Genomic DNA, 27,894 nt, shown 5'->3' on the forward strand with positions numbered 1-27,894 from the left:
CTCAAAGTATACTGTGTGATGATGACTCATGTCTTTACCACTTAACCCTCAACTCTTATCATAAGTAAATTGATGGCTTCTATTTAAGATTCTCCTTATGGCCTTACATATAATGAGGTTTTAAGACTATCTCATGGCTGTTTGAAAATATCTTTTCCTTGTTTATTGAGTATTGAGGTTTCTAAGTTCTACTTAATTTTGTTTCAGATTTGCTATAATCCTACTACTTTTTGTCTAATTTTGTTGAAATCTGACCATATAATTGTGGTTTTGACATTTTTTGGGGGGAGGTTAAATTTTTTTAACTGCCTATTTAAAGCTATGAGTGGAGGTTTTTTTGAAATACTAAGATTATTTATGATTGAATGTTTCACATAATATAAATATATTCAGCCCCAGATCATATATTAAGAATTCCTACTAGTTTTCACAGTATTTTTCAAATCAGATTTGTCAGTGTATGGTTTACATACAGTAAAATCTGTGCTTTGTTAAATGTATGCAGTTTATTGACTTTCAGCAGATTTATAAAGTCCTTTAAGCACTACTATAGTCAGGATATTGACTGGGCCCAATGGTTCATGCTTATAATCCCAATACTTTGGAAGCCTGAAGTGGGAGGATTGCTTGAGGCTATCAGTTCAAGACCAGCTTGTGCAACATAGCAAGACACTGTCTCAACAAACAATTAAAAAACTTAGCTGGGCATGGTGGCATGTGCCTGTAGTCCCAGCTGCTAGGGAGGCTGAAGCAGGAGGATTGCTTGAACCCAGGAGTTCAAGGCTACAGTGAGCTATGATCATGCCACTGCACTCCAGCCTTGGTGACAGAGCAAGACCCTATCTCAAAAAAAAGGATATTGAACATTTTTTGTTATTCCAAGAATTCCCCCGTACCCCTTGCAGTCACTTTCTTCCCTCTCCTCTACCCCTTGGAAACCACTGATCTCATTTCTGTTTGTCTCATTTTGCCTTTTCTAGAATATCATAAAAATGTTTGCTTAAGTAGGGATAATTTTTTAATGTCAAAAATAAAAGCCTTTTGTGCCTAGCTTTTTCAGTTAGCATAATGCTTTTGAGATTTATCCAGGTGGTGGCTTTTTACTGCAGAATAGTATTCCATGATATAGGTGTATCACAGTTTGCTTCCATTAGTTGATGGACATTTGGGTTGTTGCCGGTTTTTAGCTACTAATAAATATAGCTATTATAAACATTCATGAACAAGTCTTTTTGTGGACATACCTGTTCATTTCTCTTGGGTCAGTACCCACAAGTGAGATAGGGTTGTGTGGCAGTTTTATGTTTATCTCTGTAAGAAACTGACAAACTGCTTTCTAAAATGTCTATACCATTTTTAATTCCCACTAGTAGTGTAAGAGATTCCCAGTTGTTCAGCGGTTGGCTGTTGATCAGTCTTTTTAATTCTAGCCATTAATAGATGGGCAGTGGTATCTTATAATGGATCTACTTTGCTTTTCCCTGATGACAAAGGATTTTGAGAATTCTATGTGTTTATTTGCATCTATATATGACTATCTGTTAAATCTCTTACTGAATTACATGGTTTTGTTCCTGATTATAAGCACCTTTGCAGGTAATGATTTGCAAATATTTGTTCTCAGTCTGTGGCTTTCGTTTTCTTCTCAGTTTCTTTCATTATCTTAGCAGTTTTGGTTTCTTTCAGAGTATAAGTTTTTAGTTTTGATAAGGTCCAGTTTTTCAGTTTTTTTTCTTTAATTTGTGCTTCTGTTGATCTCCATGTAAGAAGTCTGTGCCTAACACAAAGTTAAAAGATTTTTTTCCAGATGTTTTTTTCCTAGATGTTTTATAGTTTCATCATTTTAAACTTAGGTCTATGATCCATTTTGAGTTAATTTTAAAATGTAGTGTGAGGTAAGGGTTACGTCTTTTATTTTAAGTATGAATGTTCTTTATCTTTTAATAGTTTTGTTGCATAAGTTTTTCACTCATTAGTTGCATACAGTTTGGTTTTATCTTATTTTCTTGGTGGAATATACTAATAAATTAATGAGACATATTTTTATCTTTTAAAATTTCTTTTAAATTCTATTTGGAGTGATACTAACATTGCCATGCCTGCTTTCCTTTTATATATATGTGTGTGTGTGTGTGTGTGTGTGTTTTAATTGTGGAGGTAGAATTGTTTAGTGTTTTATTGCATGGGTTGCTTTTCTTTTTCTTATTTTAATGCCCATTTTGAAGGTCCATATTAACCTGACTCAACTAGCTTTTCTCTTTGACTGCACTAAGAGTTTTTCTGAGCGATTTTCCCTTTTGGTTAGAAAGCCGTTCTAAAGGCTTCACTTCGTAGCTATTAATGTTTTAAGAGGAAGTTATTTTCTACTCTTGTATTTTAAAATAGTAAACTAATAATTACTCAGCCTATATCTTACATACCTTTTAAACAGTTTAATGTCATTAAGAGCTTTTGTTCTTATGGTTCTGGTGATCCGTCCTTTTATTTATGTTGGATTATTCTAACAAGCCTACCTACATTGCACAGATTTCCATGTGTAGGCCTGACAGACATTAATTGTGAGACTCAAATGCCAATTTTTTTCTTTTTTGAGACAGGGTCTCACTCTGTTGCCCAGGCTAGAATGCAGTGGCGTGATCATATTCACTGTAGTCCTGAACTCCTATGCTCAAGCACTTTTCCCACCTCAGCCTCCCGAGTAGCTAGGACTACATGCACACCCCACCACACCTGGCTAATTTTTTAAACAATTTTTTTGTAAAGTGGGGTCTGGCTATGTTGCCAAGGCTGATGTCAAACTGTCCTCATACCATCCTCCTGCCTCCTCCCAAAGCTCTGGGATTACATGTGTGAGCCATGCCTTCAAATGCTGTATTTTTTTGTAGATGAAATACTTTTGAATATTTGGGTATCTAACATAAGAGAACTATATATGTTTAACTATCAGCGAGTTCTTTCGTAATGCTCAGAAGACCATTCAGTTTGAAAGGACAGGAGTTTGAAAGACAGGATATACCTCAAAGAATGGCCTAGATTTTAACGGAGCCACAAGTTATATATACATGAGTACTAAATCAAACCTTAGGACAGTATTTAAAGCCATGATGTGACTTACCAGTACAATTTTAGTAACAGCACCTATCGGTTGAAGTCATCAGCAATTATTCTTGCCAGATAGTTATTAAGCTGTGTTCATTTTAGTTACTGAAGATGTTTGTATGTAATCAAATAATGGAATCTCTTAAAAATTTGTTTAGTCATCTAACATAAAAAATTATAAATTTTAGTATGTTGGCAAAGCTCCAGGTACCCATGAGGATTACAGCTCTGGGCATATGTACTAACTTACGAATTAAGTAGATGAGCTTTGTTCTTTTTTTTTTTTTTTTAGATGTGGTGGTACAGTGGGAGCTATTCTGACATGTCCACTGGAAGTTGTAAAAACACGACTGCAGTCATCTTCTGTGACACTTTATATATCTGAAGTTCAGCTGAACACCATGGCTGGAGCCAGTGTCAACCGAATAGTGTCTCCTGGACCTCTTCATTGCCTAAAGTGAGAGCATATATTCAGCAGTCTTTTTTTAGTTTGCGTTAGTGATTTCCAGATGTTTGTTTACTTTTATTCTGCGACATTTAAAATGATTCTTTATAAACCTATTTACAGAAGTTACTCTGAATTGTACTCATAAGGAGTGATAATCCCTAATAGAGAAGAATAGTTAGATAAGATAAAGTGTAATTTTATTTCCAAATCATGTGCATTTAGAATATTTCTACATTTATCCAGTGGATTTTTTTCTAAAGCTATTGTAAGAATTTTATTTTGGATTACTCATTTACTTTTGAAATGTGATAATGTTTAATGCTAACTCCTTTCGTGTATGTTTTTAATGTTCCAAGTACTCTCACAAGTAAGTATATCCAATTAACGACAATCTGCGATTTTTATGTAACCTAAGTACAACTGAGACAGCAGAGTTCTAATGCTATTCAGGATTTGTTTAACATTTCCTGATGGTTTGGAAAAGATTTGTTTTTACATTTTGCCATACTTCGTTATGTTGCCATTGGATTTGAAATTTCAAAACTATTAAAGTCAGGTTTTGCATGTTTATACTCGTAAATAACTGAATGCCTTTGTGTCTGCCTTATCAGCTCACTGTTTGAACTTAGTTCAGTAGTGTTTATTTTGTAATAGCAAATAAACTCATTCTGTGTATTTACCTTTGTTACTAAAAGGTTTCATCAGCCTTTTCTTTTTTCAAACTTGTTTACATAAGTGCATGAATAGGTAGAATAAAATTGATAACAGTTTTGGATTAAAATGCCGTAATTGGGCTGGGCGTGGTGGCTCACGCCCATAATCCCCGCACTTTGGGAAGCCGAGGTGGGTGGATCATCTGAGGTCAGGAGTTCGAGACCAGCCTGGCCAACATGGTGAAACCCTGTCTGTACTAAAAATACAAAATTAGCCAGGTGTGGTAGTGTGCACCTGTAATCCCAGCTACTCGGGAGGCTGAGGCAGGAGAATCACTTGCACCTGGGAGGCAGGGTTGCAGTGAGCCAAGATCATGCCACTGTATTCCAGCCTGGGTGATACAGTGAGACTCTGTCTCAAAAAAGAAAAAAAAATGCTCTAGTTACAGATAAATATTTCTATCTGATTTATAATAGGAAAAGTATTTTAATACCATGATTTTGATATTTACTACCACAGATTGCCTCTCCTTAAAATTCTTCTTTTGACCTCTGTGATAATACTTTTTAATTCTCTTTTTCAGTGGTTTTGCCTTCTCTTCACAGGAACTTTAGTAATCCTTCTGGGCTGTGTTTTAGTTTCTCCGTTTTTCAGGCCCTCTTTTAAGCTCTTCATATATTAATTTACTTAATCCTCACAGTAACCAATAGAGGGCTACTGTTTTTGTTTTGTTTTGTTTTGTTTTACTGCTGATGAAACTAAGTATGAGAGAAGAGTTATTTCAAGGTCTTAGAGTTATTCATTACCAACATTGGGCTTCATATCTTGAGAAGTCTGGCCACTCAATTCAGGCCTTAAGTTAACCGTTAGACCCAACTACCTTTAAAGAGATCCCTCTTAAGCAGATAGATGTTTGAGAACTACTTGGCCTAGTCTGTTAACTCTGAATTAAAATACCTACTCTTCAGTTTCTGTTCCTTCTCACTGCCAAAACTTCATTTCATAACTTACTCCAAAAAAGCCTTCTGTGACTTACACCTGGCTCTGTTCCTTTCTCTGCTGGGCATATATGTATCTAGGTTGTATAGTATTTGCTTGTTAATATGGTCTGTTAATTTATTTGTTTTGTTGTAATTCTTTTTACCAAAACAGAACAGCAAATTCTACAGTGTCAGGGGCCTCGCCTTCTTTATTCTTATCTACTTACTTTTTCTACTTATAACAGCTAACTATACAGTTAAATACTCAATATAGCAACTGTTAACTGAGTGGCAGGAGAAATAACAGGCCAACCATTCTGGTACCTTAAAGGACATTAGGGTGATAGATTTAGCTACAGCATTTCAGTGGAATGGGGATGAGATAATACTGCAATACTAAGAAGTATTGTCCAATATTGAGTAAAAGACCTGAAAATTAGGAAGGAACTACATTTCTAGTTGGCAGGTAGTTATTAAGCTTTCAATTTGCTGGTGAAGATAGTAAAGTTAAGGAAATCAAAGATAAGAGTAGCATGATCATATGAAAATAATGTAGAACTCTTTATCTTTGTGTCTTAATCTTTCAGGAAAGAATCAACAGATATTTTAATCACTACTACTAAATCTATTATCAGTCTTCAACAATTTATGCTATGCCATGAAAAAAAACAATGTTTTGTGTTTTGTTGTGTTTCCTCTTTTTCTTTTAAATTTTTTTTTTTTTTGGGGGGGGGGACAGAGTTTCACTCTGTCTCTAGGCTAGAGGACAGTGGCACAATCTTGGCTCACTGTAACCTCCGCCTTCCAAGTTCAAGCGATTCTCCTACCTCAGCCTCCTGAGTAGCTGTGATTACAGGCATGCACCACCATGCCCAGCTAATTTCTGTGTTTTTTATTAGCAGTGAGGTTTCATCATGTTGGCCAGGCTGGTCTGAACTCCTGGCCTCAAGGAATCTGCCCGCCTCAGTGTCCAAAGTGCTGAAATTACAAGCATAAGCCACCGTGCCTGGCCACAAATTTTTAATAAATAAGGAAAACCAGAGAAGCATAACATAATACAAATATACTGGATTTAGACTCTAACTTTATTTATACAAAGTAAATCTGGTATAACTTTATTTATACCAGACTTTGAAGGGTATTTCTAATAGAATGTTTTTTCTCTTTCAGGTTGATCTTGGAAAAAGAAGGGCCACGTTCCTTGTTTAGAGGATTAGGCCCCAATTTAGTGGGGGTAGCCCCTTCCAGGTAAAAAAAAAAAAAATTGTTTCAAGTTAAGCAAATTATGGCAATCTCTTTTGTTTCAGCACACCTGGATTTAATCATTTATAGATACAGTTAAATTTATAAATGTGGTTTTCAATGATTATGGGAAGTTAAAATACTTAATTTTCTTTTTAAGAATTACAGATGCTAGTCAGAACAAATTTATATAATAATGTTTGGTGGTAGGAAATGGTACTGGATATTTTGAAGACTAACAGTATTTCAGTGCTATTAGAAATTAACAGTAGTAATATGAATACAAAGGCTATGTTTCATAATATAAGGGAGAAGGTATAGTATTTGCATTAAATTATTGATAGTCTTATACTGGGGAAAATAATAAAGTATCGCATATTATAGCTAGAAGTTTAAGGAACTGTATTTATAGATAAGAGTTTTAAATGTTAAAATTCTATAAACGGAGATTTTTTGGGGGGAGATGGTGTAATCAAAGTTGAAAATTATGAATATATTATATATCTTTATATTGCATTGACTAGGAGATGTAAAATTAGTAATATTTGCAAGATAAATCTGGAAATACCCTCATAGCTAGTGGCAGTATATTGAGTCTTCTGGGGAGATGCTTATGCTCTCATCTGACCATAGGAGTTAGAAGAATTTGGGGCTGCAGGATTGAAAATCTACACAGGGCTAAGGCTGTAAAATACTCCTGATATTTTGAGATAAGTGCTTGGTAGATTTGTGAGTTTAACTAAACCAGCTCCTGCATCTTGAAAAATTTTGACTCTAAGAAAGGTAAGCATTCTTTTAAACAAATATTTTCCTTGGACCAAAAGGCATTTAGGGTATCTTGAATTTTTCTGCTTTTCATAGCTATCCTGCTCTGCACTCCACCTGAAGTTAGTGTTCCTTTCTCACTTTCCACATAGAAATCAAACTTCAAAGAAACAAGATAGAAAAGTAGAACCAAAGGACTAGGAAGGATGTCAGGGCTTAGAACAGGGTTGAAGAACGGGACAAAAAGTCTAAAAACCTGACAATTTGTGTATCGTTGAAGGACAATAAGTGATGTACATGGCCTTTACCATAATAAAAAGGAAGCTATTCAAGGAAGATGCTGAAGAGATGTCAGGGTGATAAGGATAAAGAACTATGGTGTAACAGGTATCAGTAACCGTCCAAAAGGATGGGCATGGCACCATGTGTAGGTGCAAAGGACCGCATAGTAAGATCATTGTGAAGCAGTTTTTATGCAAAGTCAAAAGACAGAGAACAAGCAAAGGAACTAATAACTAAAGGAGCAGCCAAAGGAACTAGCAGTAAGAAAGCGGAAGATCTGGAACTCTTAAAACTAAGTCATTTTTTTGGCTTATGGGACAAACGAAACAGAATGGTTCTGTTACCTACTAAGGAAGCCAGAAGGACATGAAAACATCACTTCATCATTTTTCTCTGACACCATTGCATCTTAGATTGTTAGCCTCTTCCACGACAGAACACTGTACAAAGTTCATATTTAGAGTGAAAATGCTTTCTATATCCAAACCATGTACCAGATCCATGTCTTGTTATTTATTAGGTTTCAACTTTTTATGGGTTCTTTTCTCTCTTTAAGAAAATATCCAAAATTGCATCCTAATTATAAAAAAAGTTAAAAGAAAAAAACACCAAATGCAATGGCTCATGCCTATAATCCATCTTCTTGGGAGGCTGAGGTGGGAGGATCACGTGAGACCAGGAATTCAAAACCAGCCTGGGCAACATAGCAAGACTCTATCTTGTAAAACAAGAACAACAAAAAAAGTATAGCGTAAAGTTTCTACCCTAAACACATCATCTCTCATCCTGTGTACCTTCCCAAACACTCACACTTCTCGTAGATAACCACCATTAATAGACAGTTCCTGTATATTCTTCTAGTAATTTTTCTGGGTTATCATATACATAAAAACATGTATACTTAATATTTATTATGCTTTACATAAACTGAATCATACTAAATGTTTAACCTAATTTAACTTGAAGTTTTTCCATGGATAGTATGTGGGGTTTTTTTTTAATTGTATAGTATTCTATCATTAATAAATATTTGCTTATTATGCATTTAGATTATTTTTAGATTTTCACTGTATAAACAGTGGTTCAGTAAACATACCTCAACCTTTATCTTTGAACACTAGGAAGTATTTTTTTTAGGATGGTTACCTAAAATTAGAATTTCTGAATAAAAGGGCATATGCATATTTAAGACTAGTGAATATTACTAAATTACCTTAGTATAAAAAGGCATACTGGATTTTTATCCCTTATCCATAGCCTTACCAATCCTGGCTACTGTCCATCTTTTTTTAATACTTACCAAATGGACTGAAAGGGATTTTTCCCTGTTTTAATATATATTTATTTAATTTTTGGTATAGTCATACTTTCTTGTCATTTGTCATTTGTCTATCCTGTGAATTGCCTATATGTATTTCATGGCCATTTTCTCATTAGGATTTCTTTTTTTCTTACTGATTTCTAGAAATGCATTGTTTATTCCCCTTCCCAACTTGACATCAAGTGTATCTTATGTTTTTCTTTCTCATAAAGTACGATGTTTCATTTTAAGTTATATTAATTTTCCTTTTTTCTTAAGCACATTAATAAAGGTACAACAGTGAAATTCTCATTTGTATTTGTCTACTCTGATTCTTATTGGATGAGTAATCATCCAATAAGATGGGGAAATAACAGGATATTTCATACAGCAAGCAAATAATTCAAAGCATGGGAAGTTAACATAGAAGAGGTAGTGGGGATGCATAAAATCATAGTCAGTAAGTTAACAATGAGGGAAATAATTAAATTTCACTCAGTGTTTACAAACACTGGAAAACATTCTGACCTGATGGGTCTGATTTCTTTTGTTGGAATTGTTTTGTCTGTTTAAGGATAATGTGAATTACAGTGTGTGTACTATGAATTAGAATATACCACAGTATCTTAAAATTGTTTAGCATATATTTTAATCATTTGGATCTGCTTCACCCTCTTCTCCCCATGAAAAAAATTATATGTTAAGTGCTCATGCCATATCTACTTATCTCCAATAACTATATTTACTTTAGCCTTAGCGCTGCACCAGCCTTACAGCCTTATTCATTCGTTTAGTTTCTAAACATCAAAATCTTAAATACTTTTTGTTTAAATTAGTTGTTATTTTGTTTTTATTTTCTTTTTTTAAAATTTCATTTTTTCTTTTTATCTTTTTGGATACCAAGTTTTAGTGAGTTAAGTGACTGTCAGAGTATTGGATGGGGGTCTGTTTGAGGATGAATGGTAGGAACTTTACATTTGATACTGTCTTTAATGAGTCAATACAAAAAGTACTTCAGAGTATTTATGAAAAGTGTATATATCTAATGTTACATGAGAATGTGGCTAGGACTTTGTTTATGGTTTTTAAATTTCTCCATTCTAAAATTATGAAGATCAATTTATATGTAAGTCTTATGCATTAAGAACATGCTTATTGATAAATCTAAATCTCTATTTTAGAGCAATATACTTTGCTGCTTATTCAAACTGCAAGGAAAAGTTGAATGATGTATTTGATCCTGATTCTACCCAGGTACACATGATTTCAGCGGCAATGGCAGGTATGAATGTATAATATTAAAAAACAAAAAAACTTTTTGAAACCTAGAGGCTTAATATTGAATTATAAGTTTGTAGTGAGAAGTTGATGATTTATGTGCTTTTCATTGATGAGATGATTTTTACATCTATCGATATAAACCAAATTAGGTATACGTAAAATCTGTCATCAGTTGACATTTTTGTAGTTAAGAGTTTCCATGCTAGGGTACAAGTAATATATTTATATTGCCTTGTGTAGTCCACTGAATGTTTAGTGATCATTGTTAACAGTTTTAAGAATCCAACCATAATTACACTGTAAATAAGTTACAGAGCTGTGATTTACTCTTCTCTCCTCAATTTCTGTTAGTGTCTTTTCCCTTTTTGCTGCATGTTTTGGCTTCTGTCTGAAATGTGTCGGCAGTTCTTGGTAAAGTATTCATTTTGTCCTGTGCTCAAATGCTGAAATTTTTGTGAGTGATGATAATTCAGTTACCATGTGTATTTTTAAAAATTGTTTATTCTACATAATTCACACTAGATAGCTCCTGAAATTTAGATACTGGCTATGTGTACATGCTTACTATAGAAATGTTTCCAGGAACTCTCTTTCTGTCATCACTGATAAGTATATATGATTCTGAATTAAAACAACAAGTTTTAGGTCTTTATACTGCCATAAAGATAAACAGTTGGTTTGACCAATCTGGTTCTGGAATCATTTGCTGCTACGCATGTTGGACAAAGCCATGAACTTCGGTTTTCCATAGAAAATTCTCCCTAATATCTGAGATTGATTGCATATTTACTTATATCTCAGATTTTCAAATTATGCTGTAACTTTATAAACTGTAGCTGCTTTCATCAGCTATTGATCAATAAATTGAGTGTCAATTATGTGCTTAATAATGAGTGCCCTAAACTGTTAAACACTTTTGGTTTAAAAATAAATTGAGTCAATTTGACCTATATACTTCATGAAGTAAGTTTGAAATACAAATTTCTGAAAGGTCAATAGCCCTTATCATTATTACAAACTGTTTCTAAGACTTTTTGTATTTAGTAATTGTCGATTGACTCACTGAAGCTTTAAAACTGGAAGGGACAATCTAAAGGTCAAAAGAGTGAAATACAATCATTTACCAATAAGGAGACCTTGGACAAATTATGTAATTTATGTGAACCTCTGTTAGCTTACCCATGGAATGAGTCAAGTGGTCTACATAGATTTGGATTTTGAGAATCAGTTCTTTCATTTAGGGTCATAGAGATTATCTTGTTACAACTAGAATTATTTTTAATGTAATTTTTACAGATGTTGAATATTAATAGATAGAATTTTTCCCCTATGAATTTGGATGTAAGGTAAAGGTTGGTGGCCAGTGACAAACCTTATAACCACTCTATCAGTTTCTTTAAAAATACATTTCTGAATTACCAGTGATTATGTTTTTGGCTTATAACCTCAGATAATTATAAAGAAATATTAATCTTATTTGAAAGAATTGGAGTCTAGAAAGTTAAATGAGCGGTCATTTTAAGTTGATTTTTTTTTTTTTTTTTTTTTTTTTTTTTTTTTGAAACGGAGTCTCGCTGTCTCCCAGGCTGGAGTGCAGTGGCCTGATCTCAGCTCACTGCAAGCTCCGCCTCCAGGATTCCCGCCATTCTCCTTCCTTAGCCTCCCAAGGAGCTAGGACTACAGGCACTCGCCACCGTGCCCGGCTAATTTTTTGTATTTTTTTTTAGTAGAGACGGAGTTTCACTGTGTTAGCCAGGATGATGTCGATCTCCTGACCTCGTGATCCGCCCATCTCAGACTCCCAAAGGGCTGGGATTACAGGCGTGAGCCACTGCACCCGGCCTTAGGTTGATATGTGTTATATCAGTATAGCAAATGTAGAGGTTCAGAATATATTTCCACTGGAACATCTTATTTCATTAGATTATCTCATCAGAATTTATTACTGTATTTGTATCACATTGCAAAGAATTTCAGTAGAATTGTCACTTTGCACTTTTTTCTCAAATGTTTACAAATGTTAACATGTAGTTCGTTTTTATCTATAAATTGATACCATTTCCCAACTTGAATTCATCGAGTTTTGGTAAACTTATAGTCTCATACTTGTTCAGAGGTTATTGCACTGTACACTTATTGTGTAGAAAATACTGCTTGAATTTGTTTGCAGTTACATTGTTCTGAGAACTGTGCTTTCAGAGCTTCTGTGCACTATTAATGAGCATTAACATTTAGCTTTGCAGTTTTATTCATAACTATATGGTTAGTAAAACTTAATGGTCCAATGCAGACTCATTAAAGTAGCCTTTTGCCCCCTTTGTTCTTGAAATAATCTAGACCAGATTACTCTGGGGTTTTTTTAGGATTATTTTTATAGGTCTAAACATGAATGATTTGGGGGTATGAAGTAAAGATAGTTCTGTGAAAAATCATTTTTAGCTGTCTATTCAAGGGAAAAAATGCTAACCTTGTCACTTTAGTACACAAAAACACACTAAAATGGACCATTAATGATACTGCCTGCAAGATTTTAACACACCAGATAGCACATACATTAAGGATTTATAAGGCACTGTACATGATTTTTATTCCAAGTGACCTCTCAATTCATTTTCATTTTGCATTTTATCCATATGAACTCATGTTTAGATACTAAAAATTTATTTTATTAAAAGGACAGTTTAAAGTGGGTCTTTTTATTTGTTGTAGTGCATACTGTAAGAATTTATAAGCCTCTAAAATTGAGCTGTACATTTTCATGCATTAAAAATTTTTTTCAGTTGTGAGAATATTTAATCAAATTAAATAATGTTGACTCTTAATATTTTGCCTGCCGTTTTTTCCTCCTACACATGACCTTTGACAGACTCAGTATATCTCAGCTATTGAGGGTATCTGTTTTGTTGCCTGTATATTTTGTTTAAATTAAGTTGTATATTCCTCTGTATACACCTAGGCACAGATGTATGCAAAAAAATTTATTAAATTACTTCTTTCTTTATAGTAATTCCCAATTTTTAAAAGATTTTATCTGGCATGTATATACTTTTATATAGAACATTATAAACGTAAAGGAAATGAATTCTGATTTTGATTGGATTATACATTCAGTTACTTCTCAGTTTTTAAAATACTAGTAATGTAATCATTGAAAGTTTCCTACATATGTAGTGGGTTTTATTTGCTTACAGCATACACTGTTATTTTTCAATTTATGTTTTTCTATTAGACTTAAACTTCATTATAATAAAGGCTTTTACTCATTAAATACAGGTATTGTCTTACATTTATGAAATATTTTTGAACAATATTTTATTTGTCCATGGCAGTTAATTCAGCCAGATGGATGGTTGGACAGATGTTTTGTGTGTTTGTGTGTAAACATTCTTCCTGTTTTTTGTTTTGTAGAACACAAGAAATTAAATACAAAATAATGCAAAATATTTCATAAGTATGGATGTGCAATATTACTGGCCATAGTGCAAAAGGTGAAAGGTACTATTGTAGCAACGTATACTTTATTTTATTAAAAATTTATATAAATAGCTCCAAAATGAAGTTACTTGAATATTCTGTTGGGTTTTTTTTTTTTAAGATTTACTAAGTAGGCTGATTGTTAAAGAATAGAAATTGTGTTTTCACCTCCTTAATCATAATAGATAATAGTGGTAGGAAAATGGGAGATGATGATCCCCTCTAAATATTCCCTTTTGACAAGGTTAGCATTTTTTCTTTAAGGCAGAATTGATCTTCTTTTAGGTAAGTATTTAGATTCTGAAACTGCTGCAGATGGTAGGATTTTCAGTACTCGGTACATTTTTTTAAATGGCCCATTTTGATATTCCTTTCTTTTTTTTAACTTAAAATTTTCAAAAAAGTTAGATCTCACAGTAAATATTTCTCAAATCCTTCCAATGGGATTCAATTTGTACACATGTTTCTGATGAGGTCACTGCTTGTTGTTATGATACAGAAAAGCCTGTGTCTATTTTAGGCATTTACTGTACATTTCTCCCGAGAAAAGAGTGAGATCGTGTCATCTCATGCTCCCCATCCGCAGGTCACTTCCTGTAGAAATATGGACTAACTTAAACCTCGTGAGTACTGATCTGAGCATCTCTTGCAGCCTGTAGTATAAGAAACGCACCCTGGGATTTTATAATAGCTGTGGAATTAGGAGGCGGGAAATTAACTTTTATTTCCTGAATTTGTGTGTGCATTGCGTATTTTATAAAGCCTAAGTCTGATTCCTTTATAATATTCCTTCTAGAAGGAAGAATGAGGTATTTTTCAATCGTCATGTAATAAAAGCCTGGGGTCTTCAGCTTGGCGGTAACAGCCTTGACCTCCAAAGAATGTGATAACAATATATAGCTGTAAATGGTATTATACTGTCTTAAAAGTTTTAGATAAAATCACAGTTCTCTTTGCTTAGCATAACATATTTAAAAGCCTAATACAATGCTTTCCATTCTTTTTTGTCTGTTGATACTTGGCTTTCTTAGAACTCTTTTGAAAAAAAAAATTAATATCATTACTTTGCAAATAAATGCAGGATAAGTATATATGGGATCTTAGCTGTTTTAGTTTTAATTACTTTTAAAAGTGGTGTTAATACATTTAGGAGGTTAGGTGGGCTTTGTTCTTACAGAAGTTAGTTGAAATAAAAAGTACTGAAAACGCAACACTACAGGTATCACTCACTTAATGAAATCAACATTTTCAGCAAGTTTAAGCAGAATTTTTCTGTTAATCTGGTTTTTAATTGGTCAACACTGTCAAATGGAATCTTACTTAGATAAAGCAAAACTTTTAAAGTAGCATTTAAAAAAAATTTTTAAGCTTTCTAACATGCTAATCACCCTACTAACAGTATGGCCAATATATTGGCACTTTGCTTTTACTGACTGTGGAGCAATATTAGTTCTTCTTACCTTACAAATGGATCCCTCATGTCATCTTAAGTTCATTTTCATGTTTCACTAGGTGCTCAGAGTCTTAATATAAATTAGCATATTATCAAAATGTCACAAAATTAAAATGCAAAATAAAAAGTAATAAGCAATTTCTAAATTTCAGGGGCACTATTCCCAGTATCTTTGTGTGTGTTTGTCTTATAAGTAATGGGAAGATATGTTTAGCTTGGGCTAACCTCAAATTGCCTTACCATATTTAATGCTAAGTTACGATAAATTTTTGTTTTTTTCCGTTGGCTTCATTTCTTAGATTATTAGATGTAATTATCCTAGTAATGTCTATTTAGTTTGTTAAAGTGTCTTTGGTTAGGAGAAAGTAATAGCATAAAACTCAAGGACCTGAGTTTTAAGCGGTAAAGGGCTAATAGCTGAAACTCTGTGGATTGTGCCTAGTTTCTTTATCTAACCCAATGGTTTGCTGGCATTTAGGTTAGTGTCTTTATTAAGAGCTAGCTCTCACTGGGAGAGTTGAGCCAAAGCAACCATAGTAAACATAGCGTACTGATAATAGCAATTACATAGGGATAAGATAACATTCTCTCACTTACCTAAATTTTAATGTGGCCTGTTACATAGGTTAATTTGTGCTTGGAAATGAATTTTAGTTAAGTGAGAAATACCTGTTGTTTGCTTTGTGACATTATAGTAATATGTACAGAGAATAATTTAAAATTATAATTTATGGGTCTTTAAAAAGTTTTGTTCCTAACAACATTTATAAAAATTTATTGTACTATTGTAAAGTTTTTTATATATGGGTTTTTTTCCAGCCTCAAATTCTTTTGTGACTTGGAAGAGTATTATGGACAGAAGCTTGGGTATTTAAAGTTTGTTTTTAGAAATAGAACTTTTATTTAAAAAAAAAAAAACTTAGGTGCTCATCTTCTTTTCAAATAAGTATAATAAGATGAATGAGAATTTTTACCTAGTTCGGCTGGTTTTAAAAAGTTTGATGTAAAGATTCCCAGTTTTAAGCTTTTAAAATTCAGTAAAAAGCAAATAGTTTTTCTTAAGATTTCTATAAAATGATTAATAAAAATCATTGTGAGTAATGCAGAATATTTTGTTGGTTTATGCTGCTTAGCAGCTTTTTACTTACAAACCCTTAAATTTGCTGTACAGACATTTAGCTAATACAAATATTTAAGTTTACAAAACAAGAATCATTAAATTGGAGTTTGACCAGAATATTGATGTCTGATTGCTTTAAAATATAATTTGAATATCCTAGCCTTTTCATGTAGAAAAATGAGGTTCAAAAGAAGAGAAAAATAATACTCTATAACTTTATTCTCAGTTAAGCTAGAACCATGCAAGAAAAATATTTAAACTGATCTGATAGTTTCATGTTTTTCTTTTACCAAGAATATATGCATGAAAACAACCTTTTATATAAAAAGATGTTCCTGGCAACCTGCTCAACATTTTAAATTTTATCAATTTAGTACCTGCTGATGCGTCTAAAATTGCTGGTCCCATTCTAGTTTTATACTTACGTATGTAGTATTAAAAGCACTTAAGAGAAATGTAGACTATATAATCTTTACAAAAGTGGTAAAGGAATTATTTAAACTGAATATTTATTCCATTTATCTTGCTTGCTAAATAGATTTAATTGGAGCATCCATCTGTGTAATATCTGGCTATTTCTACAATGTTAAAACAGTGGCTTAAGGAAGGAAAATTTGAGTTAGCCAGTTACTGACATAGAAAAGAACCCCGTGAGACCAAATTCAGCTTTGTAAACAATTTAATATAATTATTTTGCATATGTAGATATACCTTTGAAAGCCAAGAAGGGTTTATGATTGGATCTGTACTATATTAATTTAAAAACAAATTATTCTTAAGTATATTGTAGCATTTCTGTTCCTGTAAGTACTTTACTCATCTTAAATGTACTGATCATTAGCCACCTTTATAAAAATAATGTGCCTGACCTGCTAGTATTTGATAGAAATATTAAAACAGTTAAGATCCTTAAACATTTCTGCATATGTTTTTATTGAATAAATGTAACTTAACGTAAGTAGTTCTATGAAGTCTGTGTAAATTATAAACCCTGTTTTGTGTAGATGAAGCAATCTTTATAAGTTTCTGTCATCAAGATTGTATTTTGTGTGCTATTTTTCCATAGCTAGGAAGGTGGCAAGTAAAGCATATGCACTATCCTAGAAACATACTGTTCCAGGTAGATCTTAATTTACTACCTGGAATGAGCCATCTTAGGTGACCACCATTCTGCACCAATACTTAGTACATAATACTTTAGTTTTAAAGTAAACTAGAGCTGTCTTCTACCCTGAGTTTCTTCCATGTTGTCTATAAAAGTAAGAGGGAACTTCCAATTTGTAACTTTTTGAACTTTTGAGTTTTTATATATGTTTAAGTAGATGAAGATAGGCCTGTCCTAGTAACCCTAACAAAAACCTTACTCTGATACGGTTATTTTAACAGTATTAGTAAGTATATACGTAGAAAGTATTCATGGGGCCAAACAACAGTCTTTCCCACTATATAATCAACTGAAGGTCAAAATATTGGTAAAATTTGACATTTATGTAGAATTCATTTTGAATGTAGTGATTTGGAATGCTAATCAAACCCCAGGTAACTGTTTTTTTAGCTGGTTTTTAGGATCCCAGGTGCATGCTTTTTAGCCGTAGAATACACAAAATGTCTCTATGTTTGTAGAGATGGATTTCTGAATTCAGCTTAGACAGTAGAAAGCACCCTAAAGGATATTCTAAGTAGGTTGGGAAAGCAATTTATATTCATTTTGATTTTAAAAGAATCTGTTAGTTTAGGACAGAATTTGAGAATTCATATAGATTGGAAGTGAAGACAAATGTTTGTCGTATGGATTTGTAAAATGAAAAGTGTAACATACATAAATTAGTAGTTTATATACATTTTCTTTAATATAGATTTATCTAATTTTTAAAACCTTAAAGTTAATAGTGTATTCTTCATTTTTACCAGAGTTCATTTTAAACATGTTTGTTTAGGTTTTACTGCAATCACAGCAACCAACCCCATTTGGCTTATAAAGACTCGGTTACAACTTGATGCAAGGTATGTTAATTCCTTAAAATAAAATTGGTTACAGTGGATTTAACTACTTTTTTCCTACAAATTTTTTCTTTCTTTTGCTGCTGAATTTGTTGTCGTAGTTTTGAAACTTGGGTCTGCCATCAGAAAAAAGATAATGTAAGAGTTGACAATATGAGCTTTTCCAGGTGAAAAAAGTGTATTATTAAAATGTGTTGTTTTGTTTTGTTTGAAAAAGAGTGGCTAGAAAGATTCCGTAGAGAAACAGAAAGGAAAGAAAGAGATAGATTAACCTAACCCAAAAGGTAATACTTTCCCTACATAGGTACTTATAATTGGCCTAGGCTAGAACCCTAGGCTGACAAAATAGTTCTCATATATCATCTGTTACCACTGACCACTTTATAATAGCAAGATTCATTCATTCAACAAATCTATATTAGCAGATACTGCTGTGTCTTAGAGATGCACCAGGAAATAGTGGGGACTAATTTTAAGTGGAATAATCAAGGAAAGGTTTTTTGAACCCATTTAAAGCAGAGGAACCAATCAGTGCAAACCTCAGAGGTTCTAAAGTGTAGGGCCTTTGGTGTTCTGGGAACTGAGAGTAGGCCAAAAGCAGTGCTGCATAGGGTCTTGCCATTTCAACTCTCCTATTGGCTTTAGAATAGACTCTTAAGTAGCAAGATGGTCCTATCTTATATGTTACAATAATAATATTAATGGTTTTAAACTATTTTAGACTTTCAGTCTGGAGTAGGTTCTGTGTATAACATGTTTTTACTGTTTTTATATTTTGGTGTTTGGGAAATAGTGGTATGTCCTATAGGCTTTAAGTCAAACTGATCTAACTCATCATTAACGATTATGCCTGCTTAAATATCTGTTTTCCATCTTCTGTCATGTTGAACTATATACTGTTTGGAAACTTGAAATATCTGTTTAATCTGAAATAGATCTTTTAATAAAATCTTAAGTGTTGTAGTAAAACTCCAAGTTTATTTCTTAAAGCCACATATCTGAAAAGTAATGGTAGCTAAGACTTATTCCAAAGGTTAGAAAGTACAAGATGCTAGTCCACATTATTCTATTGTAAACTACCAGGGTTAGGTTTCACTGTGTTTAGCGTTGCTCTATAAGGAATCCAGGAAAAGCATGACTTAAAACTCTTTAGTATTATTTTTTTCCACTTGTAACACAAGCTAGCACAATTCTTAGGCTTGCAGGGTTGGGGAGTTAGATAGGGGTGGGGTGATAATGAGAGGTTGACTTGAGGATTCTAGTTTATAAGGCTGAGGGCTGGGTGCAGTGGCTCATACTGGTAATCCCAGCACTTTGGGAGGCCAAGGCAGGAGGATTGCCTGAGGCCAGGAGTTTAAGAACAGTCTGGGCAATACTGCAAGACTTAATCTCTACAAAAAAAAAATGCATGCCTGTAGTCCTAGCTACCTGGGAGGCTGAGATGGGAGGGTTGCTTGAGCCCAGGAGTTTGAGACTGCAGTGAACCATGATTGCACCATGGAGACTCCATCTGTTAAAAAAGAAAAAAAAGAAAAATCAATAAAAAAAAATAAAAATAGGGCTGATATGTCACCTTTCAGGATTTGTATCTCTTTTAACTTGTGAGGAAGGATCTTTAATGGCAGCAACTAGTTACAGTTGGTTTGTGGATCATTTATCTAATAGGTATTCAATATCTAAAGACAATCCATTCATAAAACTGGTGGTGTCTGTAGGTAATTAAGTGGGTGTTGTGGTGGTGGTTTTATTTTATGTCAGAAAGTTAGGTATAATTTATAAATAGGTAAATTTTCCCTTTTTTTATAGGTAGCATATAAACCTGTCTCTTTATAGATAAGGTCCTGTTGGGGGAATCAGTATAAGGTAACAAATATTGTTAAAACTCAAAATTACATGCATATGTGTAGGAGAAGATGTTGTATTCTGTAAGAGTAGGTGCTGCCCCCTTAGGCAGAACTAAGGACATTGTCTTAGGCAGAGTACTGAATGAATACTTTATAACACTACAGGTTCTCATTTACTAGTCACCAGGGAGACTGATATGGCCATTGCCTTTAAATGATCATAGGGAATTTGACTTACATTCACCCCATCACCTCTTAGGTAGAATATGAGTGGGGTTGAAAGAGAATCCCTCAGGTGCCCAGAATTTTAGTTCATCATACTACTTGCTTTATGATATTCTATCATCATTAGTGTCTCAGTCATTCTATTTGTGTTACTAAATGCAAAGGAAATTCAGTTTACTTAGAACTGGAATTAATACAATGTGAGGATTTTTGTTTGCTTTGTTTTGTTTTTGTCTTGAGCTGCAGTCAGGGTGTCCAGTTCCTAAAGGATTTTATTGCTTATCCCTGCCACGTGAACCCCAATGAGGACACGAGACTGAAGATTCAATGTAGTGCATTTTGCATTCAGTAAAATAAACTATTTACATATCACTCATTTCATATGACAAATTTGAGACAAAAGAATAGGAAATCTAAAATATGAACTTTTTTTCTAATTTAATTCTTCATGAGTTAAAGAAGGCCATTCTTTATTATTAGAGTGACATATTTTACTATATTTTACTTACTTTATTTTAAAAACCTATCAGTAAGATGTTTCTTTTTGCTTTTCAGGAACCGTGGGGAAAAGCGAATGGGTGCTTTTGAATGTGTTCGTAAAGTGTATCAGACAGATGGACTAAAAGGATTTTATAGGGGCATGTCTGCTTCGTATGCTGGTATATCAGAGACTGTTATCCATTTTGTTATTTATGAAAGTATAAAACAAAAACTACTGGAATATAAGACTGCTTCTACAATGGAAAATGATGAAGAATCTGTGAAAGAAGCATCAGATTTTGTGGGAATGATGCTAGCTGCTGCCACCTCAAAAACTTGTGCCACAACTATAGCATATCCACATGGTAAGAAGAGATGTCTATTAAATCAGAAATATTTTCCCACCCCAGCCAACAGCTCACTTATTAAAGCATTTATAATTTTACTGCATTCTGGTATAACAAAATACAATTCTTGAGAGTTCATAATGAGATTAAATCTGGTTAAGTAACGTAGGCTCTATTAATAGGTCAGTGTTATGCTATCAAATAGCATGGTGATGATTAGCATGAGCTCTGAAGTCAGTCAAATTCCAGCCTTACTCACTTCAGCTTGGTGACTTTTGGGCAAGTTTCTGATTTTTGAAAAGAGCATATATGTAGGCGCTATAGTAGATAGTTTACATACATTACTAATCTACGTAAAAATTGTCTAAAGTACTTATTTTCCCTGTTTTGCTACAACATAACCAGAATTGTTCTCCTTTTCAAATGGAATACTGAAAAGAAATGTAAACATGAAATAACTTGCTCAAGGTCACATACCTACTTAATGCTGAAGCCCAAATTTGAATTAAAGTCTGCAATCCCAAAGACCAAGCTATTTTACATTATTTCATGTTGGCAAATAAGTATATTAATATTTCTGTATTTAAATTTTATAATAGCCTTTTTCATTGATAGCTAGATAAATCACTTAATAATTTATCTGCTACATGCTGAGGTTTTTTGGTAGCTTTTTTGGTTGTTTTATTTTAAGCATAGCTTTTGATTTTTGCATGTTTAAGATTTGTTTTTTAATGTAAGCGCTTCATTTTTGTTAACTTACACTGATTAATATTTACCGTGTCCATTGTATATCATATCAGGAAAAATGAGACAGGCCTAGAAAGTGCACATTTGCTCTAATAGTAATTTATGAAACCAACTCTTTAACCAGGTTGGACTATGAATTTATCTCAGTTTCCTGAAGGAATTTCCTGACTTTTCTAAAAGAAGTCAAAATATGACAGTATCAGCAATATTGTTTAGATACTGACCTGTGGGGTGGGTTAGGATGGTGGCCTGCTAAGGTGTAAGGAATAGAGTTTTGGGGTTTAAGCAGACTTTTCCCTTGAAGTGAGATGATGTCATTACAGGAAGAGGGTACAGTTGATAAACAAGATAAGTTAGTCTTTTTTTTTTTTTTTTTTTTTTGGTAGAATGTCACTGTGTCACCCAGGTTTGAGTGCAGCCACATGATCATAGCTCACTGCAACCTTGAACTCCAAGGCTCAATTAATCCTCCTGCCCCAGCCTCCTAAGTAGCTGGGACTATGGGCTCAGGCCACTATGCCCAGCTAATTTTTTAATTTTTAGTAGAGAAATAATCTCTGGTTCCCCAGTCTGGTCTCAAACTCGTGGGCTCAAGCGATTCTCCCACCTCGGCCTCACAGAATGCTATAGGATTACAGACATGAGCCACCACACCTGGTCAAATAGGACATTTTGGAGTTAAATATATAAATGGCACGAATCTTTAAGACAGAACAGATTTCAAGTAAATAGTGACAATTGCTGTGGGTTGCTTTAGATTATTTCCCCAGGCCCATCTGGAATACTTTGTTGAAAAAATTTGAGAAATAGTGGATGTAAAAAAAGTAGTTACATAGGAACCTCTGAATTCTTGTCCCAGCTTCTACCCACAACTGGCCAGAATCTCTCAGTAGCTCTGATTTCTCATCTTTTAAAATGAGGAAAAATTGGACTGACTAATCTTTAAAGTTCATTCAGCTCTTAAAAATTTATGATTTTTGCTTACTTGATTCCCAGACTTGGATTTATAGCTGGCAGCTAGTGTTTGGAACATTGTCAGCTTCTTTGTCCACATGATGTTTCACACTCATGTGTGGACTGTTTTGAATAGATTAATAATGCTATTGTTTCTTTGTGTTATTCATGTTAAATCTTTTCTGCTTGTTTCTCACTGTATCCTTTTTATATTCATCCTGGATGCCATCTCTTTACTGCTTCTTCACCTTTTCCTCCTTCTTGTATCTATTCTTCCTTTTATCTGTTTAGCATACAACTGATACTTCTCTTATTATATTGTGTCTTTTTACATTCAAAGACTGTAAAGTCTTATAATTAATGTGCATGATTTGGGCCATATTAGAAGTTTGATGTTACTATAATGAGACTGGTTTCAATAAGCTACACATTAGAAGCTACTCCTTTTTTATCCTGAGCTTACACTTATAGACTGATAAATGGGATATGCTCAGTTATAATTAGAAGAGTGTAAAGATATCAATAATGTTTAAGTAAAATGATTTTATTTCTTTCCTAAACAGAAGTTGTAAGAACAAGACTACGTGAAGAGGGAACAAAATACAGATCTTTTTTTCAGACACTAGCTTTGCTCGTTCAAGAAGAAGGTTATGGGTCTCTTTACCGTGGTCTGACAACTCATCTAGTGAGACAGATTCCAAACACAGCCATTATGATGGCCACCTATGAATTGGTGGTTTACCTACTCAATGGATAGCAGCATGAGGGCTGCTGTACTACAAAAAAAGAAGACCAAAAGATGACAGTGGACCATGGAATATGGAAGCCAGCATGGCAGACAGAAGAAAAATAGTTTGGGAACATGTAACTATTCTAAGTGGAAGTTTTGTTGTAGGAATTATAGTAATCACACCACATTTCTTGGCCTTTCAGTAATGTGGAGGAAAAAAAAAAAAAACCTCAGAACCTCCAAGGAAATGCCTTTAGAAGCACTCCTCTCTCAAAATTGCCATTCTCTCTACCATGTCCACCAGACACAGCTGGGTTTTGTTGATTTATGGCAGTCTTTTAAACAAAGCCATCTTTAATTTTACATACTGTATTGTAACTATCCAAAGATAGTATTGGCAGTCATAAATCTATAACTTCTGGCTTTTGTTAATTCCAGTAAAATCACAACAATGACAATGAGATCGTCAGTATTATTTTCACATTTCCCTGAGAGGACCTGGCACAATATTTTATATTTAATTATTTGGCAGTAGTCACTGTTTTTGACAACCAATGAAAGAGCGTCTAAATATCTTGTATATTTTTTAGCATCAAAGTGTTTCAGTTTCCACTGCTAACAGGTGCTTGATGTTTAGCCTAATGTGGATATTTACATTGTTAACATACCAAACACACATGGTAATAGTTTGGGACAAAATAACTAGTAAATTGTTGATTCTTGGCTGTTTCGCTGACTGCGGCATGTCCTCATGTCTTCTTTAATTTTGTGATACATGAATGAATGCATTTATCTTTCAGTGACTTACTAGTTATGAACTTGAATTATCACCTGTTTGTCATACTTAAGTTATTTACATAAAGTATAAAAGATTTTTCACTTTTAAATCTTTCCCTACTTGCTTTCACATTAAGAATTTGAACTTTTGGGTTTTTTCCAGGTCTATATATGATAGATTACATTTATTTTGTAGAGAAAATAGTAATTGAAAGTTTTGCCATTTTAAGTTGACATTAATATTTGGGACAGTATAAATATTACAAGGGCGCCATTGCTATCTGCTTTAGCAGGTAGTGACATTAATTGACTTCTAGTTTTGTGTAAATAAACAAACTGCTTTTGACAAGAAATTTATTCTGTCCTAGTTTCCTGAGTGGTAAATCATAGAAAGATTCAAGTTCATTTGGGTTAAATGTGCTAACAGGATGTAGCTTTTAAATTTTGCTATTGAGTCAGCTGTACCTTTTAATACTCTAAATGTGTTACATGTATGGCCCTTATAAAGATGTTTGCTGTAATTCTGTTAAAAGACTTCGCCTATGCTATTCTGGTGTATAAAAACTGCCACGATTGGACGCCAGTGTGGTACTCATTTCAGTACCTGAACTGTACATTTTGTGCAATGGCTTTATCTAAAAGAATGACTCTTTGTGAAAGCACTTTGTGGCCTTTTGGGGGCGGGGGTGGTGAGAGAGTAGGAGAGAATACCATGTTAAGATTAAAAAAAAAAAAATTGATCATGTATTAGGCAGAAACAGTGTTCATAACATTTTTCTGGGTTTTAAGTATGTTGTTTTGGAGATCCTTAATATAAATGTTTTAGGTATTCTGTGTACCCTGTTGTGCCCCCAACGTTATAGATACTGCAACGTGTCATTGCAAGCTTTCTCTGCTGTCACCAATGAAACATAGTGCCCTGTTAAATTCCCCCATTTTAACTTCCTTGTGGTCAACAGTAACTGGATGTTTTTGAGGTGCTCAATTGGAATAAAAATATTCCAATCTATTTGGAGACCAAAGGCAAAATCAGTTTTCTTACCTTTGGAATTATTCATACCTTTTATGGTAAATTTCAGCTTTGACACATATTATGAGGAACATACCAAAAATAGGTTCGTAACAAATCTGTAGAGAAGGTCTGAATCTATCGTGTTTGCCTTTTCAGGTGCCATTTCTACTGCCTAATACAGTGCCATTTGCCTTGTGAAGACCCATAAACATTCATTGTGTTGAATGTAAGATAGAGACTCTCCCTAGTCTTACTGATCTCAGTACCCCACAAATGATTAAGAATGATATGAAAACCAGCAGCTAAGGAACATCTTATTTAGTTGTAGCATATTCATAACAAGTGTCCTTCAAGGATGAACATATATTCTCTTTCTATTTGTATTTAGCAAGTAAAACTTGTGTTGACCTTTAGTGCATTATATTCAGCTTTTGAAAGTATTATGTATGTACTGGAAAGAAAAGAAATCTTAGAGTCTTGGACATTGTTTATTTGTGCAACAACTAGAAAGGAGCAATGAGGTTTATTTCAGTTGTATTTTTCCCTAAGCACAATCTGCCATAGTTTATGTATGACAGAGATAATTCAGAAAGGAAAACTATATATAAAAGTTGTATATAAAGTTTGTCTCTGAAATATTTCTTTGAAGTTTTTAAAAAATTGACTCATGTTTAAAAACAAAAACATTCAAAGCATTGGACTTTTTTTTCCATCTGTTTATCATGACATTTTATTTCTGGTGTAGAGGTAGTCCACATTGTTTAGATTGTATGTACTTTTAAATTTCAAAATTCAAATCTAAAGAATTCGCAGTTGTGATTTCGGGATACCATGCAGTGCTTTTAATCCCAAGAAAAAAAATCTATCACCGAAAGTTGGCTTGATTCTCATTATGTAACTTTGTAGAACCATCCTTTCTAGATGGGTCTCCCACAGTGGATTTGTAACTTTGAAGTCAGGATAGAATATCATTAGATTATCTGTGGAATAGCATTACTATGTTAGGACCAGCAGAATTTGGGTTGGTAAAAATAATGTTTATTATTGGATTACAAACATTTCCGCATTTTAAGATTGGTTTTAAATCACTAAAAATATTTATTCAGATTTGAAGGATTTAAGTGCTAAAAATCAATCAATCCATTTCTTGCTCTTCAAGAATTGTCAAGGCCGGGCGCGGTGGCTGAAGCCTGTAATCCCAGCACTTTGGGAGGCCGAGACGGGCGGATCACGAGGTCAGGAGATCGAGACCATCCTGGCTAACACAGTGAAACCCCGTCTCTACTAAAAAATACAAAAAACTAGCCAGGCGAGGTGGCAGGCGCCTGTAGTCCCAGCTACTCGGGAGGCTGAGGCAGGAGAATGGCGTAAACCTGGGAGGCAGAGCTTGCAGTGAGCTGAGATCCCGCCACTGCACTCCAGCCTGGGCGACAGAGCCAGACTCCGTCTCAAAGAAAAAAAAAAAAAAGAATTGTCCATGCCTGCCTTTTGTTGTTTACATGCTCTTCTGCCCAGACTGTTAGTAATCTAGGGACCCCCTTTGGAACTGATAAATACAGTTCAGCCTTTTCTCCTCAAATAGCTAATGACTTTAACATTCCTGAGAATATAGGTATTTCTGAATGATTTAAATTTGAGGAATTTTAATACATAAAATACAGTGTACAAACTTTCTGCCCACTCAGATCTCTTCTCCATCATGTGCTTACATTTCCCATTAACCTACACACTGATTTTTATGCTACTCCTTGTAGAAACAAAATTCTAGTTTGACTCAGTTTTTGTGTTTATAAACTTTTGGAATGTATACCCCCGTGTATGTGAACAATTATGACCTATCAGTCATAGCTAAATAGTGAACCTCAAAAGTGTTAACTTTGGACTATTCATGTGAGGTTTGGTATCTTGCATTTATGTACATGGCTGTAAATTATGTGCATTTACTCTGTATTTATGTTACCTAGCTGACTTTTACTTGAATTGTTCAAATTTTAAAAATTAAAATACGCTTATGAAAATATGGTGACTTTTTCTATAATACATCAACATTTTATTGAGAATATAGTCACACTTTTTTGGATTATCCTATGTGTGGAACAAAAATCCATTGCCATTTTCAGGTTAAGTATTAGGCTCATTTGATTCAGTCAGCAAACCTTATCTTGAACACTTTGTATCTGTTAGACTAGTGATGTCTAAAGGAACCAAAAGGTCAAGTAATCCAACTCCCTTGTAGTGTAGAAAGAAATCTTGCGTATCTTCCACAGGTTTATTTACTTTTATCCAAAGCTTTTCATGTTTTAATTTCAGCCTTTGTGAAAGTTGATATGAAAAATACAGAGGTGAGAACTTGTTAGAATAACCAAATGAATCCACATATATTAGATCAAAATACAGATGACACAGATAAAATGCTATGTAGTGCCTACTCTCTTTACATTTTGTCTATTAGGTTTTCCTGAATTGTAGTTAACATCAAACATTGTCCAGTCTTGTAGATGAAGAAACCAGGACAAAATATCTTTTGTATTTCAACCTTAACATAAATCTGAAATTGTTGGCTTTAATAGTACTCTGCACTGAAGGCACTGGCAAAATAATGGTTAAGATTGAGCACAACCGTTGCAAGTTGTGTGTGTGTGTGTGTGTGTGTTACCGAACATTGGGAGCCGTGATAGA

General features: G+C 33.7%; 1 protein-coding gene across 1 annotated transcript in view; it reads left to right on the forward strand.

Moving 5' to 3' along the window:
* The window catches only part of SLC25A36 (solute carrier family 25 member 36), a 35,142-nt gene extending 11,506 nt beyond the window's left edge, over positions 1-23,636 (forward strand). The window contains exons 2-7 of the mRNA XM_010378259.2: positions 3,392-3,556; positions 6,352-6,429; positions 9,952-10,052; positions 18,036-18,102; positions 20,724-21,013; positions 23,260-23,636. Of these exons, the coding sequence (XP_010376561.1) occupies positions 3,392-3,556; positions 6,352-6,429; positions 9,952-10,052; positions 18,036-18,102; positions 20,724-21,013; positions 23,260-23,453 (895 nt within the window). The 3' untranslated portion in view covers positions 23,454-23,636. The remainder of the gene's footprint in view (positions 1-3,391; positions 3,557-6,351; positions 6,430-9,951; positions 10,053-18,035; positions 18,103-20,723; positions 21,014-23,259) is intronic.
* The last annotated feature ends 4,258 nt before the right edge of the window (positions 23,637-27,894 follow it).

This window comes from Rhinopithecus roxellana, chromosome 1 (genome assembly GCF_007565055.1).
Source record: "Rhinopithecus roxellana isolate Shanxi Qingling chromosome 1, ASM756505v1, whole genome shotgun sequence".
Lineage (NCBI taxonomy): Eukaryota > Metazoa > Chordata > Mammalia > Primates > Cercopithecidae > Rhinopithecus > Rhinopithecus roxellana.